This window comes from Dasypus novemcinctus, chromosome 4 (genome assembly GCF_030445035.2).
Source record: "Dasypus novemcinctus isolate mDasNov1 chromosome 4, mDasNov1.1.hap2, whole genome shotgun sequence".
NCBI lineage: Eukaryota > Metazoa > Chordata > Mammalia > Cingulata > Dasypodidae > Dasypus > Dasypus novemcinctus.
In genome coordinates, this window is record NC_080676.1 from 96,518,409 (window position 1) to 96,537,068 (window position 18,660).

An 18,660-nucleotide genomic window follows, 5' to 3' on the forward strand; every position below is an offset into this window, starting at 1 on the left:
TTTCCGCCCCAGAGGATCTTTTTCCTCCCATATATACCAATTGGCAGGGAGGTCTATTGTCCCATCAGTTCATCAAACAAAACCAAACACTAAATCCTAGTTTGGGCTTAAGTAGGAACCCTACTACACTAGGATTTACTTTGAAATCTTAGATGGCTTTGATGAAATAATAAGTTGAGAATGAAGCTCTAATTTCCTGATTTATTATACATACACACATAAACACACATGTACATATATACACACATATGCAAAAATACATGTAAAGCACATACCACAAAACCTGTCATTTGTATCAACATGTATGCTTGATACCTTAAAGTTGTATAATACAAAAGTAATGGCATATGCTGGAACACGTATTTTACTTGTACACTTTCACAAATATGCATATTAGTAATATACTTAGTTAAAATGTTACCTTAAGCCACTGTTTTGCTTTGCTCTGTAAATACACTTTAGAGTCTTTTTAGATTTATTGTTAAGATGACTGTGGTAGTTTGAGGCTTGTATGAACCCCAGAAAAACATGTTCTTAAATATAATTCATTTCTGGGTATGAGCCCATTTTCAGTAGGACCTTTTGATGAGGTTACTTCAGTTAAGGTGTGGCCCCGCCCAATCAGGATGGATCTTAATTACTAGAGTCCTTTATAAGCCAACTGAAATTTAGAAGGAGAGAATGCCACAGGAAGCAAGAGACTGGACACTGAAGGAACCCAGAAGAGAAGGGAGAGACCAGGAGATGGCTGCCATGTGCCTTGCCATGTGACAGAGGAGCCAAGGATTGTCAGTAGCCAGGCCCAGAATTCCAGTCTTTAGGAAGAAAGCATTACCTTGATTTGGACATTTTCTAGCCTCAAAACCATGAGCAAATAGATTCTCATTCTTTAACCTGCACCATTTCATGGTATTTGTTTGAGCATCCAAGGAAATTAAAACAGATGACCCAATAAGTTTTTCTCTTCAGTTTTCCCTTAGTAAATGTAGCTGTTGTTACTAAGACTAAAGGAGATATGGATGGGTGGAGGAGATATGGAGAACACTTTTGCAAACACAATGTGAAAGCAAGGAACTACTCCTTAATTATTGCCATAGATATAATGAAAAATAAAACTGCTTCCTCAACCCCATTTTTGTCACTTGACTAGTTGCAAACAATACAGTTTTTCCCCCATTTTTTAATTAAATAAAAATCTTAACTAACTAAATTTAAGGTTGTAAAGAGAGTTTATAATAAGTTGGGGCCCTTCACATAAACAATTAGTCTGAAAGTGCTTATCTAGCTAGAAAGTGGTTGGAGCCATTGAGAAATACTTTATCTGATTAACAAGTTACTCAAAGAGTAGAGATAAAACAAAGAAAAGCATATGACAATATCTGAGAAATCCAAAATGTACAATGCATTCAACCATTATAATTGTAGTGGAAAGAAAGTTCCAGAATTGTTAGTATAATATAAGGTAGGGCAAAATAAATGCAAGGCCTTTGTTTAATCTATGATCCTGTCAAAAAATGATCCCAGCACAGTGGTTTTTTCCTTTTAAGACTAGCCAGGTGTGGGCCTTTTAAAGGGTAAAAAGGATGGAGCCACAAAAATGCTGGGAATGAATGGCAGATATAATGTTTTTTTGTGTGTGTTTTTTTTTTTTCAAGAAAGAAATCTCTGTAGAACAAAGGTGACTCACATAAAATACAAAACACAAAAGATATTTTCTTCTCAGCCATTTATGCAGAAACTTGTACAAAATAAACAGGTGAAACAAGTACCATTAGCAAACGATTTTTTTTTTTGTTGTTTGTTTGTTTCACCACCATCTGGTCCTTGTACTGTCCTGGTATAGCAACAGATAATATTTGGCCAGGGTTGACAATCTATTTGCTTTTTTTTTTTTTTTTTTTTGTAATCATCCTGACGTATGATATGCAATTCTCCTGGGAATTAACAATAAAAGGGAAGCCCTCACTAATTTAGAAAGTATCGGTTAGCAGTCGGGTGTTACCCTTAGCCTCCTTTAGTCTTAGAAGCTTGGTGACTACTTTTCCTTGATAGTCAACAAGAAGCAATGTCTTAGACCTGTTTTGCTGCTGTCTTGTGCAGATGAGTTTGGCAGCCCTAGGGAGATGAATTTCTTCAGCCTAGGACTCACCCAGAGTAAAGAAGCAACACCCTCCCAGCCACTACTCTGTTGCTATGAAACAAAAGAGAAGGAAGGTGAGCGAAGCAGGAAGTCCCGCCTTTTAGCCCCAGTCCGCCTAGGTTCCCCCTCGCGACGCTCACGCCCACTTGCCTACCCCTCATTGGTCAGCTCACTAGTGCCTTGCATCCCTTCTTCCATATCCTTTCCCTTTTCCATTTTCGTTCCAGGGCCTACCATGGCCCTCCGAGTCCCTCTCCATTTGGGACGTGCGGAAAGCGGACCTCCCTTTGGGGCCCATTGTGTACGGTGGAGGACGTGGAGGAGGTGTAGCGAGAAGACCGGCGCCTCCTGCTTATTGGTGCCACCTGCTGTCTGTCAGCTCGCGTGCGCGTGCAATTGGCTCAGCCGGGCGCGCCCCCGCCCCCGACTCCTCCTCGCTCCTAGGTCTCTGTGTGTATGTTCCAGGGGTGGGGTGTTCCGCGAGCGGTCTCCTCCTCCAGCCAGCGCTGCTGCGGCGTCCCGCGCCCTCTCCGAGTCAGGCGGGAGGGAGGAGCGGGTGTGGATTTGTCTCGACGGTAACTGTTGCGTTTACGCCTCTCGGTGGCCTGTGCCTTGGGCTGCTCCTTTCTCCGGCGCGTAATATTTTGGCGATTACACACTCCCCGCCCGGGCTACCCACGCACCCTGGGCTGCGTGCGTGTGGGGTAGGATCCGCTCTCACGCGTGTCTCGGGACAGCTACGGCGCGGAGCGGCGAGGCAGAACCGGGGGGCCGGGCAGCCTCGCCGCTTTTTTCCAGCAGAGGGGCTCTGGGACAGCCAGACGCGGGCCACGGAGGAAGAGGGGACAGCCCCCGGCTGCCAGCTGCTGTCGCCGCGGCCGTCACAGTTTGAAGAGGGGTATTTAATTACCGGAACCCGGGCAGGGCCGGGGGAGGAGGAAGAGGGAGAAAAGAGAAGAACTGCTGGGATTGCAGAAGACCCAGTGCGCCTACCGGGGCGCCTAAGATCGAGTGCCCGAGGCGGATGGGGCTGCTGGCGCTCGCGGCGCAGAGGGCATACTTTGTCCTTTCTCTGTTCACTTTACTCCCCCAGCTGTGGTCCGAGAGTGGCAGGGGAGGGGCCTGACCAGGGAGAGGGCACAGAAGTCCCGAAACAAAGCTCTGGACCTGCCGCCACCCCCACTCCCTTGGGTGAGACCTGAGGCTAGGAGCGAAAGAAGTGAACTCTCTCCTCCTGTTCTTACCCTCTCTTGTCAGTCGTTCACCCATTTAAAATGGCTTTTTCTTTTAGTTGGTTTATTTGACTTTTAACTTGGGGATAATTATTCTCACCGCGTGTATTTTAAGAAATGTATGCGTTTCCGTATTTGTCGATTTTAGGGGGGAAAGTCCAAGTCCTATGCCTTTGTTGACAAACAGACGTGCTCCTTATGCTGTGTAGAATAATCTTTACGTTTATATTACTAGGCAAAATCTAGCAGCGAAAGTCAGGCTTCTTAGTGAAGCTCCCAAACCTCTGAGCTTCGGTTGTTCTAGTATTTGGAACTGGGATTAAGGCCCTGGAGAGGGAGAACATTGTGTTCTTATCTAGTTGGAGGAAACCTATCTAAGTTGCTTTTTTTATTATGAGTTGGGTATTAATCAAGGCTTTGCAACTTGAAATGTGTGGAGGACGCATCTTTAACTGTTAGTGTTCTGAAAGCAAAGCTAGGTAACGGTCCCTGAACTTACTGTGTGCAAAGTTTGAGAGTGTAAATTCACATGCTCTTTGAAAAGTTGAATTTGGTCCATGGATTTGGATCTCACTGATGGAGGATGTAGTGGATATGAGTTAGCCTGTTTAGTTTTCTGTTGGGTAAATATTTTCATGCCAAACCAACTTTTCATTTTCTGTTTGCCTTTCAAAGAACTAAGATTCCAGATGGCAAATTCTATGAATGGCAGAAACCCTGGTGGTCGAGGAGGAAATCCCAGAAAGGGTAGAATTTTGGGCATTATTGATGCTATTCAGGATGCAGTTGGACCCCCTAAGCAAGCAGCAGCAGATCGCAGGACAGTGGAGAAAACTTGGAAACTCATGGACAAAGTGGTGAGTTCTCTCTGACCATGCCTGTACATAGTTCTCTTTACTATGTTTCTACCATACTTCAGTATGGTTTCTCCAGATTTATTTATGCTGTTAATTTCTAATAATTATTATTATGGCAACAAGATTTTGATTTGGTTGACTTTTTCTTACATCTACTCTGAGTGCTTTGAAAAGTCACATTCAGAGCAGAGACTTGTTTTTTTTTTTAAGCTTTTGTCCTACTTTTCAAGGTTCAAGGTTCCTCTATATGACTCAGATATGCAAAGCTTTTACTGTTGGCTGCTTTTTGTTGGTGCATGGCCATAGCATAGTTTGGAAGTGTTTGTTCTGTCTTATGTGAAGTTGTGTTGTCTTGGATTAAAAAATGAGTGCAAACAGGTAATTTTAAAAAAGCCTCTGACTGAGCGCTCATGACAGCCACATGCATGCTGCTGAGAGTATTTACTTGGAAAGAACCAGATTAGCCTTAAAGTGAAGGTAGTATTTGAGAGAAGTACAGAAAAATAGTTTCCATTTTCATCTTTGACAATTCATCTTCATTAAGAAACTTCTGTGTTGTTATTGTTAATGGTAGAGTTATAGTTTCTTTCATCTACTATTCCATTTTAAACAGGAAGCTTTTCTGATGCACTTTGTTTATTGTGAAAGGAAAATTTATGCTGGGGGTTGTGGGGTTGAGAGTATCAGAAACCTCTGTGGTTTCTACATGTTGCTTTCAGATCAACTAAAATTTCACAAGAAGACATGAACTAAAATTTCACAAGAAGAAATCAAACATGATTTCAGTACTCAGAGAAGTCCAGTTAAGAGGCAACCTGAATACCTTACAAGGGTCTACTCAGAAAACTATAGCTTTTAGTGTCCTGTGTTACTAAGCAGAATTACACAATACATATACTTAGGGTATAGCTTGCTGCTTTGCTAAATAAATAGCTCTTGCATTTGAAGCATTAACACTGTCCCCATGTATTGGTGAAGGTTCATAGCACTCTATGACTTTATTTTATAGATTTTTAGTGCTAATTGTAAATTTAGTTGAGGTAGGCTTCTTGATCGTTTTCTTGATAGCTTCATGGCTTCAGGAGTGAACTTTTTTTAAAAAAATTTCTTTGTAGGGATATACGAAACCTCCATGGAATACTTTGGTAACATTCACCTTTGCTTTAACTTGGAACTGAGTGTAAATATTGGCCACAAAAAGCTACTGTCGGTAGTATTAGCAGTACAGGAAAGTGACAAGATTTATTTATTTTTATTTATAGAAAGTTCAGATGGATGTTTGAGTAATGGGCCTGCCATTCTATGGCCATTGTTGCCAAATGCAGAGCCAGAATATTTTTGCCAGATAAGTACCCTTAGTTTGAGACTTCAGTGTGACCTATTTAAGCTTCTTCCAGTTTATTCAAATTGTTATATTAAAGTGTTCCAGACAGAATGATGTCATGGTGTCAGAACATTGCAACTTGATGTTTGGGGTCAGGTTTTGATTTTAGCATTGGATACTTAAGAATGAGGAGTATGCAGTTGGGCAAATTGAATCTATTTGGCAGGCAAAATCAGAATTTTCTTTGCTTTTCTAAAGAGCATGCAATTGATGGTTACCCATACAGCCTACATCATTAGTTGGTGGTAAGAGAGGAATTCAAGGGTTTTCTGTAACTTATCTGTTATATATGTGAGTAACACACGGATCAGATTCTACAAAGGGTGCTCCTCCTCCCAACCCACTCTCTCCTTTGAGTGGCCAAAATTTCTACATTTTTGAGTGTTTGTTATAGCATCAAATCAAAAAGATTTATATGAGGAAGTGGTTAGGTAAAGTTACTCTAATTACTTTAAAAAAATCAAAATGTGTGTGTAAATTTTGTCTATAACTGGTTGTTAGCTTAAGTTTCATTCACTTTTAATTATTTGATCATGAATTATGGCAAAATAGATGGATATTTGATAGTTAAGCATCTGCCATTGTTTGTATTTTTAACCCTTTTGTGGGTTTGGGTTTACCCTCTCCACTTGAGAATCTTGACTCACCAGGAAATCTATTATCTAAAGTCTCCACTTAGTGGAATGTGGGTGTGGATATTGGCAAAGGTGTAATACTGTGGCTTTCCCTATTTGTCTTCGTTATTTGTCAAACATAAAAATTGTTGTGTTCATTTGTGAGTGAACCGTGGGTTTTGTGGAGGGAAATCACGAAAATTATTATGAAGGAGTTCTGTATGTTTATTTCCACTCTATTACATAGTAAGAGAAAGTGAATTGGCAATATATTTTATTGTGTAATGAAAAGCATCCCCCAAGTGTTTATCTTTTCATATTTGTCAGTGGTGAAGGAAGTGGTGCATAATGTCAACCTAGTCCTGATGATTTAATCAGGAGCTTTATTTTAGTCCAAAAGTTAATACCTTGACACATTACCCACGTATTTTGTAAAATAACTGCAAAAGCATGAATTTAACTTATAAATAACAGAAAACAGTAACTTTCAAGTCTAATTGTTAGTTATGTAAAAGAAAGTATAAGTATATAATTGCATTTTTTTCCTTATGAAACCTTTTCACAAAGCAGATTCTAACTAAGTTTGGTGTGTCTCAGCTACCTACAAAGTAAATAAATTATTTTACAGAGCATAATGAAGCAGTAGTAGACTGAGGAGAAATAGCTAGGCAGTGTATAGTTTCACCATTCCCTGGTGTTTGGATGGCTAACTGAGATTCCAGTTTCCACTAGTTACGTGTTCAGAAGGCAGTCTTCTTGTACTAGGTCACTGAGAGTAGGAGAGTTTAACTACTCCTTCAATAGCATGGAGTTAGCACAGTGCATATATTGAAAAAAAGAGTAGGTTATCCAAAAGCATCCCATTTGTATGTATTTTCTGGCCCTTAACTTTATATACCAATGAAGTCTATAACTGGCCCAAAAGTCTTCAAGTCACTGGATCCTTATTTGATACATGATAGAGCTATTAGTCATGGATAGAGATCAAGGTTCAGATACACCCAGGATGTTGATTCTGTTTGAAAGGTACGTCAGAGACATGATTTCTTAAACATTTAATAAACACTTCTTGAGGACCTTCTTTGCTCCCACTACGTGCTTATTACTGGGGATGCAAAGCTAAGCAAGATATAATCCCATGCCTGCCCCATCAAGGAGCTCAGAGAGTAGCAATCAGAGTCAGGCATATAAACAGATAATTGTCATGTAGCATGGAAAGGGCTGTAATATAGATCTGTATGAAGCACAGTGGGAGCAGAGCAGAGAGCATCCACCTGCCATTGACCATAGTTGTTTGTCTGGACTCTGCTGCTTTTTGGAATAGCATAGTTGTGCTCTTGTAAATGCTGAGGTGAGAGTAAGGGAGTTATTGCTAATCAGTGTGGAAGGTACCATTAATGTGAGGTACCTTAGTATGGTTTGCACAGATCTTGGCAAGGTGATAGAAAATAGAAGAAAGAATTTTCCATTTAATAGAAGCTAAAAATAATGAATTGATGCTAGAGAGCCAAACAAGTTGAGCACCTGCTTATATTTTTGTCTTGCTGTCCTTGTTATTTTTTGGAATTCCATTCCTGAGTTATTACAGCATTTGAAAAGTGAGGCTGCCTAACAGCGTTTTCCTGCTTTTTACCCTCAGTACATTTAGTTCGTTTGTCAAGCTTGGAATATAATTTGTTCTCTATCTTTATAACTTCAGTGTGACCATAATATACTTTATAGTTTGTCATTCAAATATGCTTGGGTTATAAACAGATATTAAAAAGTAGTATTAAGTATTTTTTTCTAAGTTAAATTTCTCATACATCTGAAAAATAGTGTATGCATGTAGAGTAAAGCTTTGGTTTGGGGTGCCTACTGTTTGGATTTTTTGGTGTTGAGAATATCACCTTCCTAGGGCCCTTGGCACAGAGAATATTGTTTATTTGAATATTTCCTTGTCACATCATTCCTATTCCTCATTGAAATTGTTTTTTCATGTTAGCAGGATCATGGCATCCTAGTAAACTCGGACTGGGGCTTATAGCACATGAAATGCCTAGATAATTTTGTTTCATTTGAATTTGTTCTGAGTGAAATGAAGTGTTCCCACAGCTGCAAATTCTAGGAAAAGTTTTTGATAAATTGAAAGATTTAAAGGAATCCTACTCAAGAGTTATCTTGATTTATCCCTGTGATAGAAAACAAATGTTTGAACGGAGGCTTAATCATTTAGTAATCTGTTAACTTATAAAATTTTTACCATTCAGAATTTGAATCAACGTCTTCTTTTCTAAGTTACTTTATATGCTGTATGTTGTTTTCATCCCAATTAAAGAAAGATAGCATTCTTTCTATCTTGTATGACTGTGCCATACAGTAGAATGTAATACATGCTATAATGTAATATAAATAAAGTGCTGTGGTGGTGAATATTGCTTGCTGGGGGTGTAAAGTTGATGTAGAATGAAGCTTAGAGGAGGAACTACCTAGCTGTTCTTTAGGGAATGGTTGGTATTCTAGTGAGTTGGAGGACATACCAGGCTGAAGGAATAATGGTTGAAGTGAACTTGTTGAGTGAGAGAAGGTAAGTTAGAGAAAGATGGTAGAGGCCTTGTATGCCCTGTTAAGGAAGTTGGAATATTTTATTTTGGTAGACAGAAAAGAACCATTGAGGGCTTTTGAACAAAGAGGAAAAACAGCAAGGCTATGTTGTGATAGATTACTCTCTTGACTCCATGAAGGGTGTGAGTTAAGATAAAAGAAACTTAAGAAAATGATCAAGAGGTTAAAGACCTAACTCTACCCCTGAAATAATGAAGGACTATTTGAGTTTCCTTGGCTGCTCAAGCAAATACCATACAGTGGGTTCACTTAAACAATGAGGAGTTATTAGCTCAAAGTTTCAAGGCTAAGAGAAAGTCAAACCATGACATCATTGAGGCGATGTTTTCTTTCCAAAGACTGGCATTCTGGGGCTGATTGCCGGTGATCCTTGGTCCTGAGCTTCTCTGTCACATGGCAGTGCACATGGTAACCTCTCATGGTCTCTTGGTTCTCTTCCAGGTTCCATTAAATTTCAGCTTCTTGTTTCCCATGGCTTTCTGTCTGTCTGAATTTCATTCTGCTTATAAAGGATTCCAGTAATGCGATTAAGACCCATCTTGACTGAGTTGGGTCTTATCTAAAGTACCCTCATCAAAAGTCCAATTTACAATGGGTTCACACCAACAGCATTTATTTTTGGAGGGTATATACAGCTCCAAACCACTGCAAGGGCCAAACTAGAGAATTGGCAGTAGGTGTATAGCAAGTTTGAATCAAATGTGGGAGCCATTTTGGAGGTAAAATGTATACCTCTTGGTGACTCTTTTGAGATAGAGGATTAAAGAGAAGGTGATGTGAAAGTGACTCTTGAGGTTTTCAGCCTAGTTGACCCTGAAGGCAGTGATGCCATTAATGAGATAAGGAACATAGGAAGAAAAGAGGAAGTTCAGGGGTTAGTGTATAAATTTTTTTTTGGCCTGGTTGAGTTTGACATGCCAGAGTGAAATCTATTTTGAAGTCAGAAAATTGAACTCAAGAGAGAAGTTGAAAATAGAGACAAACATTTTGTAGGTATGTCCACAGAGGTACCATTTCAAGTTATGGAACTCATGATATTTCCAAGACAGAGTAAAAGGAGAGAGTAGAATAAGTCAGAGAAGAGAATTGGGTGGGGTTATGTGCTTGTGCCTTTAATTAGATGTCAGAGAAGGAAGAGAAGCCTGCGAACAGTGGTGTTCAGAGAGGTAGGAGAAGAAATAGAACATAATAATTTCCTGGGTAGAGAGAACTTTAGGAAGAATTGTCAAGTTCTATAGAAAAAACCAAGCAGTTTGAAAATTTAAGAAGTCAAATTGACTTTCATCATTAGGAGGCCATTAGTTGACCTTTATGAGTAGTTTGACTTATGGAATAGGACTAGATTAAAATGACTGTATGGTGGTTGTTAAAATTGTTCTAGAACTGCAGTAACTTGGGAAAAAGAAAATTTGTTCTGGTAGCTTGAGGGTTTGAGCAGTGTTGAAATAACTTTTTGTGTTTGTGAGAGTACTGTAGAAGTGATTTGTAAATTGATAGGAATGGATGTAGGTAGGAAGTGATTGAAGATGTATAGGAACAGGGACTAATTGATGAGCTGGCATTCTAGGTTACAGTGTGGGAGGTAAAGGCTAAGACTAAATAGAAGGGTTAACTTTAGTAGACACATGTAACTTCTACTGAGACAAGAGGGAAGCAAGGAAGTATATGGAGAAGTTTTAAGGGCATCTGTAAATTTTATATAAGGTTGTCAGAAAGTGATTTAAGTCATAAAACTTGTAATGTTTAAACCATGTCTTAAAATTGTATATTACAGAATAAACAAAATATATTTTTACTTTTGGCAATTAAGTGGGTAAATAAATAAAACACTGAAATGGAAATATGTTCTCTTTTATATTAAGATCATCTTAAAGACATGCTGTGACCTAATGACTTAAATGATGCCACAATGCTATTTTTATCTACTGTGCTTGGGCATATATTTAAGGTTTTTCTTATGTGTTTGTAGATTGCTAATTTTCTCCTTGTAACCAAAAAAGTATTTTGAAAAATATCAGACTCAATTTTATAGCTTTTTGTCATGTTAAAGTTGCCCATGCCGTCTTACAATAGCATTAACAAAAATAGTTATTAAGTTAATGTTCTGCCTTAAAAGTTAATGTTCTGCTTTTAGTATTTTAGCCCAGCATCTTTTCCTGAAAAATCTCTTGGGTTTGAAGAAACTAGAAGATTCCACAACAATGTTAGAAGTATTGAACCAGTCTTAGAAGGCTTAGTTCCTTCTTTCCTTCATAAGACATGCCAGATTTTTCTAAGGGTTTCAGTTAACATGAAGAACTTTATGAACTAAAATAATTTTTGAAGTTGTTATGATCCCCAATAAAGTGATCAGAGTGGTCAAATTCTCATACTTGCACAAAACCCAGAGGGTTTTTGCCCTGTTGCAATGGAATATAAAATACGGAAAGGAGAAAAATACTTAAAAGTAGGGAGTGCCGACTGTGTAACAGGTGCTGTGCAGAGCTTTCTACATTTCCTCTTCTAGCAAGTCTAAGGAGGTTTCCAGAAGAGAAACCTACCCAAGATTGTAAGGCTTGTAAATGAGGGCCAGATCATAGTGTGCTTGATTATGTTCATGGTATGAAGAGAGTCAGACACACTGCTCCATGGAATAATAATGATTCTTCCTCTTTCCATGGAAAGTAAATTAAAAGGGTATTTTCCCTATTATTTTATACACTTTTTTTTGCTTCCACTCTAAATTTTGTATCCATTTTTAGATAGGTTTAATTCAGTAGCAGTATGGATATTCTATTTTAGTGTTACCATACTTCTGATAGATTCTTCCTTACATTGTTTCTTTCCTCCTCTTCCTCCTTACTTCCATGAGATATTTGTTGCAAGTCTACTAAATGCAAAATTCTACACTGGGTGCTCGAGATAGACCAGTGAGCAAAACAGGTGTGCTCTCCACCCTTAGGGAAGTTCCTTTCTCCTTTGTAAAAAAAGATAATGAATAAATGAAAACCAAATTAATATTTTAATTACAACTAATTGGTTATTTAATGGTGTTCCTTATATTAATCTTCTAATGAAACTGTTATTGAAACTGTAAAAATTAGTAGTATTGCCAAAATCCTTCTATATCTAAATATGCTAGACTCATGATAAGTTTAATGTGTTAACTTCCTTATTTTTACCCAATTTATATCCTTTTAGAAAGAGTTTTGTATTCTTTTTCTTTTTTTAGCTTTTATTTTTAATAAAATTTTATTGATATATATTATTCATACATAAACATACATAAACAATAAGCATATGGTAAAAGTTATGAACTTACTTAACAAACATGCATGTCATCATGCAGGGCCTCACCACCACCTTGCATTGTTGTGAAACTTTTGTTAAAAACTATGAAATAGCATCATCAAAATATTACTACTAATTATAGCCCATATCTTATATTTGGTGTATTTTCCCCCAACCCACCCAATTAATTAACATCCTGTATTAGTATTATTCATTTGTTATACTTCATGAGAGAACATTCTCTTATTTGTCCTGTTAACCACAATCCATCTTCTACCTCTGGATCCCCTGTATTATACATTCTCATGCTTTGTACAACCATTTTGTATTATTTTTATACTTTGGTCCACAGTGATGGTTTGCTGAATTAAAATGGAAGGAATCCAAATAACTCAGATTTTTAAAAACACCATAATTATATTCTTTATGTAACTACAGTAAAAAAAGCTTCTTATTTACAGGAGACCAGGGCAGGGAGTCTTTCTAACTTTCTATACCGTCTTAGAAAAATATCATTTTTCATTTTGAGGGTACATTGCTTGATTGAGTATAATGGGGAATGTTCCATAAACTAAGGTATGTTTTGTTATGAAAGTCTATTATAGAACAGGTACAATTCTTTACTCTCCCAGTATCCATTTGCTTCAGTAGATTTTCTTTCATGTGCTTAAGGGGCTGGTTTGAATCTTGTTTATAAGGAATATGTTAGCTGATCTCATATTTCTTTATTTCCTTTTGCCTGGAAATTTTAATTAAGGCACAAAGCAGGAAGCTCTTTAAATGTAAGGGTATTGAAAAAATAATTAATGGCTTTGAAAATTCTTATAGCATTAGAAAATCCTGTTTTTCTGTTTGTGTCTTTGCTTTGATATGCTCTTTGAATATATATTTTATGCATGTATATGTTGAATAATATGTATTCATTTAAATACATAGGTATTATGTATATATTAGACATTTTTATGTATATGACAATGTAAAAAGGTACCATGTACCAAGCGGTCTGCTTAAAAATCTTTAAGTGCATTTAAACAGGTTAAACAGGCTGCTGACTGTTGTCATGGAGAGAATACCCGACTCTTGAGTCCAGATGTCAGAGTTCTGAGCATCTACGGCATCTAGGATCCATTTCTGTGTTTTTAGTATTTGCATGTGAAAATGAAGGTGTTGGATATGGCAATCTCCAAGCTTGTCTTTAGCTCTAAAATCCTTTGTATTATGTATTTATAAAGGAATTTTCAGCCTAATTGCCCTATTGAATGTTTTAGTTTTTATTTCACAAGAGAAGAATAATGTTGCTAATAAACTAGTCCTTTTATGCACCAGTTAGTGCTGCAAAATTTCTTCGTGGTATAATATGACCATGATGATTTGTTCTTGGCGACAGCTCTTATGCTTTGGGGCAAACTTTCATTCTAGAGAGTGACTTAGATATTTCTAGAAGAATGAACTTGAAGCTCGTGGTGAGCATGATAAATTCCTTATTCATCTGGAACTGTCACACATCACAAGGTTTAATACTAACCCATCTGAATCAAGTGCACACTCGGCTTTGTGTAATAGTTCAGCATTGTATGTTGCATTTTCCCAAGTGTAAGTTTAGAAAATGGTGTGGCCTTCAAGGGCCTGATGAACTAACCCTAGCCTCCTGCAAATTCCCTTGCTGCACTCACCCACAGGTTTCCTGTGATCCCACCTTTTACAGTGACTATATTTATGCCTCTCCGAATGCCCTGTGCTCTCTTGTGCTTCTTAAGAGCCTCAAATATTCCTTTTAGAACATTTAAGTATGCCTTTCTTGATGCTCCCCTGCAGATACGAGCTTCTCTTTTTCACCTGTGGTACTTCTTACTCCATTATAGCACTTAAATTTTACTGTAATTCTTTTTTAAACCACCAGTCTTTTTCACTAGACAACTCCTTGAGGGTAGGTCTGTGATTTATTCCTTTCTGTATTCCCCAGGGCCTGAAAAAATGCCTAACACAAAAATGTTTGTTGAATTAACAAATGGATCCTGAAGTTTACGCTAATTTTTAAATGGAATAAAATAGAAATTTAAATGAGTTTAACAGCAGCGATCATTAATTATATGCCTAACTAAATAAATTGTGATATAGTTAGACTATAGGCCTGAAATTCAAAAGATGTGGACTTTTTTGTTGGATTAATGGTTTTATAATAGTCCCTTAATCTTTGTAGTTCTTAGTTTCTTTATCCAGAAATGAATGGATTGGATGGATTTTTACTAAGATCCCTTCCAGCAAGAATTATATTGCTCCCAAGTTAATTATAGAGAACTGGGTCTCTTTTCTGCCAGACTCCTTGAGGCAAGAAGTATGTTCTAGTCATCTATAATTTCTTGACGTTAAGCTCTGTACATGGTATATGGTAATTATTCAAATAATTTCACTGAATTATGCAATAAATTCACAGATTGCATTGTTAAATAAGGCAAATGAGAAAGAGCCAGATAGTGAATGGCGAATTAAAACTTCGTAAAACTTAAAAGAAAAACCACAGGGAAATTTTTAAAAAAATATTAATTTTTTAGGTATTGGGGGTGGGGATTGAACCTGAGACTTGCGTATGGGAAGCTGGTGCTCAACCACTGTGCCACATTGCCTTCCCTAAGTTGGTTTATCATTTGTTTTGCTTGTTGTTTGGTTTTTGTTTTTTTCAAGAAGGTACTGGGAACCCAACCTGGAAACTCACATGTGGGAGGTGGGCGCTCAACCACCCGAGTCACATCTACTCCCCTGAGAGAGAGATTTTTTTTTTATTTGTTAAAAAATTTACCAGTGGAGGAAATGAATTTGAAACCACCTGGTTCCTTAACTGCAAGTTAATAATTTATCAGTCTATGGCATGTTTTAACAAGTTTTATGTTTTTGAGGTTAAACTGTGCCTGCTATGGGTTGCTAGTTGTGTTCTTCAAATTTGCATATATTTGTTCTAGTCTAAATAATTGAAAAACTATATCCATTGCAATCAGGATTTGTTAAATCATTGCTGTATTTGGAGCCTCATCAATCTTTAGGTCCGAAAGAACTTCTCTGATTATATCAAGATTTCATAAAAGGGGGGGAGTTTTATCAGCCCATTCTACTATGTTTTTATAAAGATTTGGCATTAAAGTCAGATCAGTTGTAAAATAAAATAATACAATCAAACTATTTGCTTGTAATATGTAGTGTTCTAGAATACTCCATCCACTCTTTCATTTGTTAATTATGAATAACTAGACAAATCTAGTTTAGGCACTGTATGTAAAAAGGAGAAAGATCTGATAATGCTCCAGATTGATGTGAGAAATGGTGTCTTAAATAAGGTGCTGAGGCTTGTTTAATTTGAGCCAGATTTTCCCCCCACGGAAAGCAATATAGTAAATTTCTTAATGGAAGCAAGTGAAATACTGTGTATAAGAGTTCTTTTTCCACTTTGTTGTGTCCTTGATGTATTGTTTTTGTGGTTTTTGAAATTATTGTTGTTCAGTTGTTCTTAGTTCAGATACTTTTATGAGTACCTATGGACAGATCATGGTTTTTTTTTAATTTTTAAAAAAATTTTTAAGATTTATTTTTTATTTCTATTTCCCCTTCCCTCCTGTTGTCTGCTTTCTTTTTTTTTTTAATTTTATTTCTCTCCCCTTCCACCCCCCCCAGTTGTCTGTTCTCTGTGTCTGTTTGCTGTGTGTTCTTCGTCCGCTTCGGTTGTTGTCAGCGGCATGGGAATCTGTGTTTCTTTTTGTTGCATCATCTTGTTGTGTCAGCTCTCTGTGTGTGCGGCGCCATTCCTCGGCTCTCCTTATGGGGCACACTCCTTGTGTGTGGGGCTCCCCTATGCGGGGACACCCCTGCATGTCATGGCACTCCTTGCGCGTATCAGCACTGCGTATGGGCCAGCTCCACAAGGGACAAGGAGGCCTGGGGTTTGAACCGCGGACCTCCCATGTGGTAGACGGACGGATGCCCTAACCACTGGGCCAGGTCCGCTTCCCTGGATCATGTTTTGTAGAACCTGAAACTTTAGACAATTTGAAGGGGTCTTTTTAAAGAAAAAGAATACAAAATTGGGTACAAAATCGAATTTTCTTTAGAATGAGGAAAATGTCATAAAAAATTATAAATTTTAAAAACGTACAAATACACAAACATCAGAAATGTTTGTGCTTTGATTTTCTTTCAGTGCCAACATTTTCCAGTGCTGGGTGCTTTGTTGAACAGGCTCAAATTGACAAATTCAAATCAGCCCTTTTGTCCCCAGACTGGCCTAGTAAGCACTGTGGGTGCTTGAAGTTTTCTTGAAGCCATTCTTTTATCAGGACTGCTGACAATATTTCAACTATTTACAGGTGTGGCTGTGCACCTCATATATCTTCCACTCAACCCAAATCAAACGCATCTCCAACCCCAGTTCTTATTAGCCAGATTCCAAAAATGCCTGGGGCCACTACAGTGCTTCCCTTCCTATGCTGGGAAGGAAGTTAGTGATCTTAATCAATTGAGCTTAAAATATCTTGCTTTTGAAAATTTTACAAAAAATATATAATGAGGACCTTAGAAGAGGACCATATGTTTGTGGGACCCCAAAGCTTAAACTTCATTAGCTTCTCAGTAAATCTGCCATTATATGTATATTCTGCTTTTTATAAGAGTGCTGCATTGTTAGACTGTTATGTTCTTGTCCAATTCCTAATGATTTAACTAAAATATATATATATTTCATTGGAGTGTTCTTTGTGTTCTGGTTAGAGGGGTAAAAATGAACGGGGCTTGCTTACTTTTGGACAGATCATATGAACATGTAGAAGTTAATGTAGCAAATTACTACTCTTTGTGACAGGTGGTATCTTCAGTTTTATAAGTGGCCCTGAATGCCTCAGTGGTTCGGTGACACACAGTGGATGACTGAACCGTTATATAACACATGTTTATAGGGATGGTAGAAAATATGGGAAAGTGGAGAAGACTAGTTCTGACCTGACATCCATTTACTACTTAATAACTCAGTTATTAACATATTACCTCTTTGTTTTATTCTCTGGGTTCAGGAACAATATGTGAAAACATTAAATAAAATTTATGAAAGATATTTAGCTGGGAGTTCAAGGTAGTAAAATAATGTTTAAATGTGAGAAACTGGTTGCCAGCAAACAAGGTTCATTTCCTCATTTTCCTTAAAAAAAAAAAAGGATTATTAGTGGTATGCAGTGATTTCCATACTGGGGTTTTATTAAGCTATAGAGAGAAAATATCATGGGAGGAGAAGATAGAACTTAATTGTATTAAAACAGACGCCATTCTTTGCAGGTTAGAAAGAGTAATTTAAGATCAAAATTTATGTTATAGAAAAATGAAGAAACAGTATATAGTTCTATAAATTTATCATTTTTTAATGAAAGAAAATATTGTGGCTCATAAAATGTTTTGTTTTGTCTTTGTTTTTAGGTAAGACTGTGCCAAAATCCCAAACTTCAGTTGAAAAATAGCCCACCCTATATACTTGATATTTTACCTGATACATATCAACATTTGCGTCTTATACTGAATAAATATGATGACAACCAGAAACTTGCCCAACTCAGTGAGAATGAATATTTTAAAATCTACATTGATAGTCTAATGAAAAAGTCAAAACGGGCAATAAGACTCTTTAAAGAAGGCAAGGAAAGAATGTATGAAGAACAGTCTCAGGACAGGTAAGAATATTTAATAATTATTTCCCTTCATGTTAAGATTATTTATGTTGCTTTTTGTCTCATAGTTAACATGAATGTCACCAATATCTGTTTTGTAGGAAGAGTCATCAATGTGTATATTTACTTTTCACTTTCTTTATACCTTGCACATTTAAATAAATTTATGACAGTTTGTGAGATGGTGTTCTCTAAGGTAGTCTTATTGGATGTGTGGGCTTGGAAGATTTGGGGTGGCAAAGATTAAAGTGATAGCAACTGAGTTGCCATTTCATAGCTAGGATTCGTGACTTATGGAATTCATGACTTTGGCTAGTTCAGTGGTAAATTTCGTGGTCTCTCTTAAACTAAATAAAGAAAACAATAGGGTTTTCCAGTTCTGTGGTATTTTTAATATATCTAGAATACTGATTGATGATAGTGATTGATTTAGATTTCCAAGTTGGAAAAATGTACATTATCTAAAACTTAGGTTGTCTTACAATCATTAGTTAAGTTGAATATTAGTGTAAGGTGATTAACATCCCTGAATTTTAGTTTCCTTACCTATAGGTAAACCTTTAAGAAACCTTTAATGTTTCTTTCATGTCTGAAAAATTAGTGTCATTTATTCTAATAAAGTATAGGATAATATAGAAAATTCAGTAATCTCAGTATATAAACTTAAGAGTTTTCCTTACATACTGGCCAAGGAAATACCCAGAGTGAGTAGAACCGTCAAATTAAAACATAGGAAAATGCTCTGCCTAATATAGAATGGTGTAAGTCATTTATAATTTACTGATAAGCCCCAGTGCAATTATAGAATTCTCACCAATTATGTAATTGTGTCCTTCATTTAATACTTTTGGATTCCAATTTAC

At 37.1% G+C, this 18,660-nt stretch overlaps 1 protein-coding gene across 10 annotated transcripts in view; it reads left to right on the forward strand.

Moving 5' to 3' along the window:
* Positions 1-2,582: 2,582 nt before the first annotated feature.
* The window catches only part of CBLB (Cbl proto-oncogene B), a 189,005-nt gene continuing 172,927 nt past the window's right edge, over positions 2,583-18,660 (forward strand). For 3 of the 10 annotated variants that reach the window (XM_012525800.4, XM_058295907.2, XM_023589319.3), the window contains exons 1-3: positions 2,595-3,331; positions 4,048-4,229; positions 17,550-17,800. In XM_012525800.4, coding sequence (XP_012381254.1) covers positions 4,062-4,229; positions 17,550-17,800 — 419 coding nt within the window. In that variant the 5' untranslated portion in view covers positions 2,595-3,331; positions 4,048-4,061. Of the gene's footprint in view, positions 3,332-4,047; positions 4,230-17,549; positions 17,801-18,660 lie in introns of all 10 variants that reach the window. The other 7 variants (XM_023589318.2, XM_058295911.2, XM_004460195.5 and 4 more) reach the window with 6 other exon arrangements.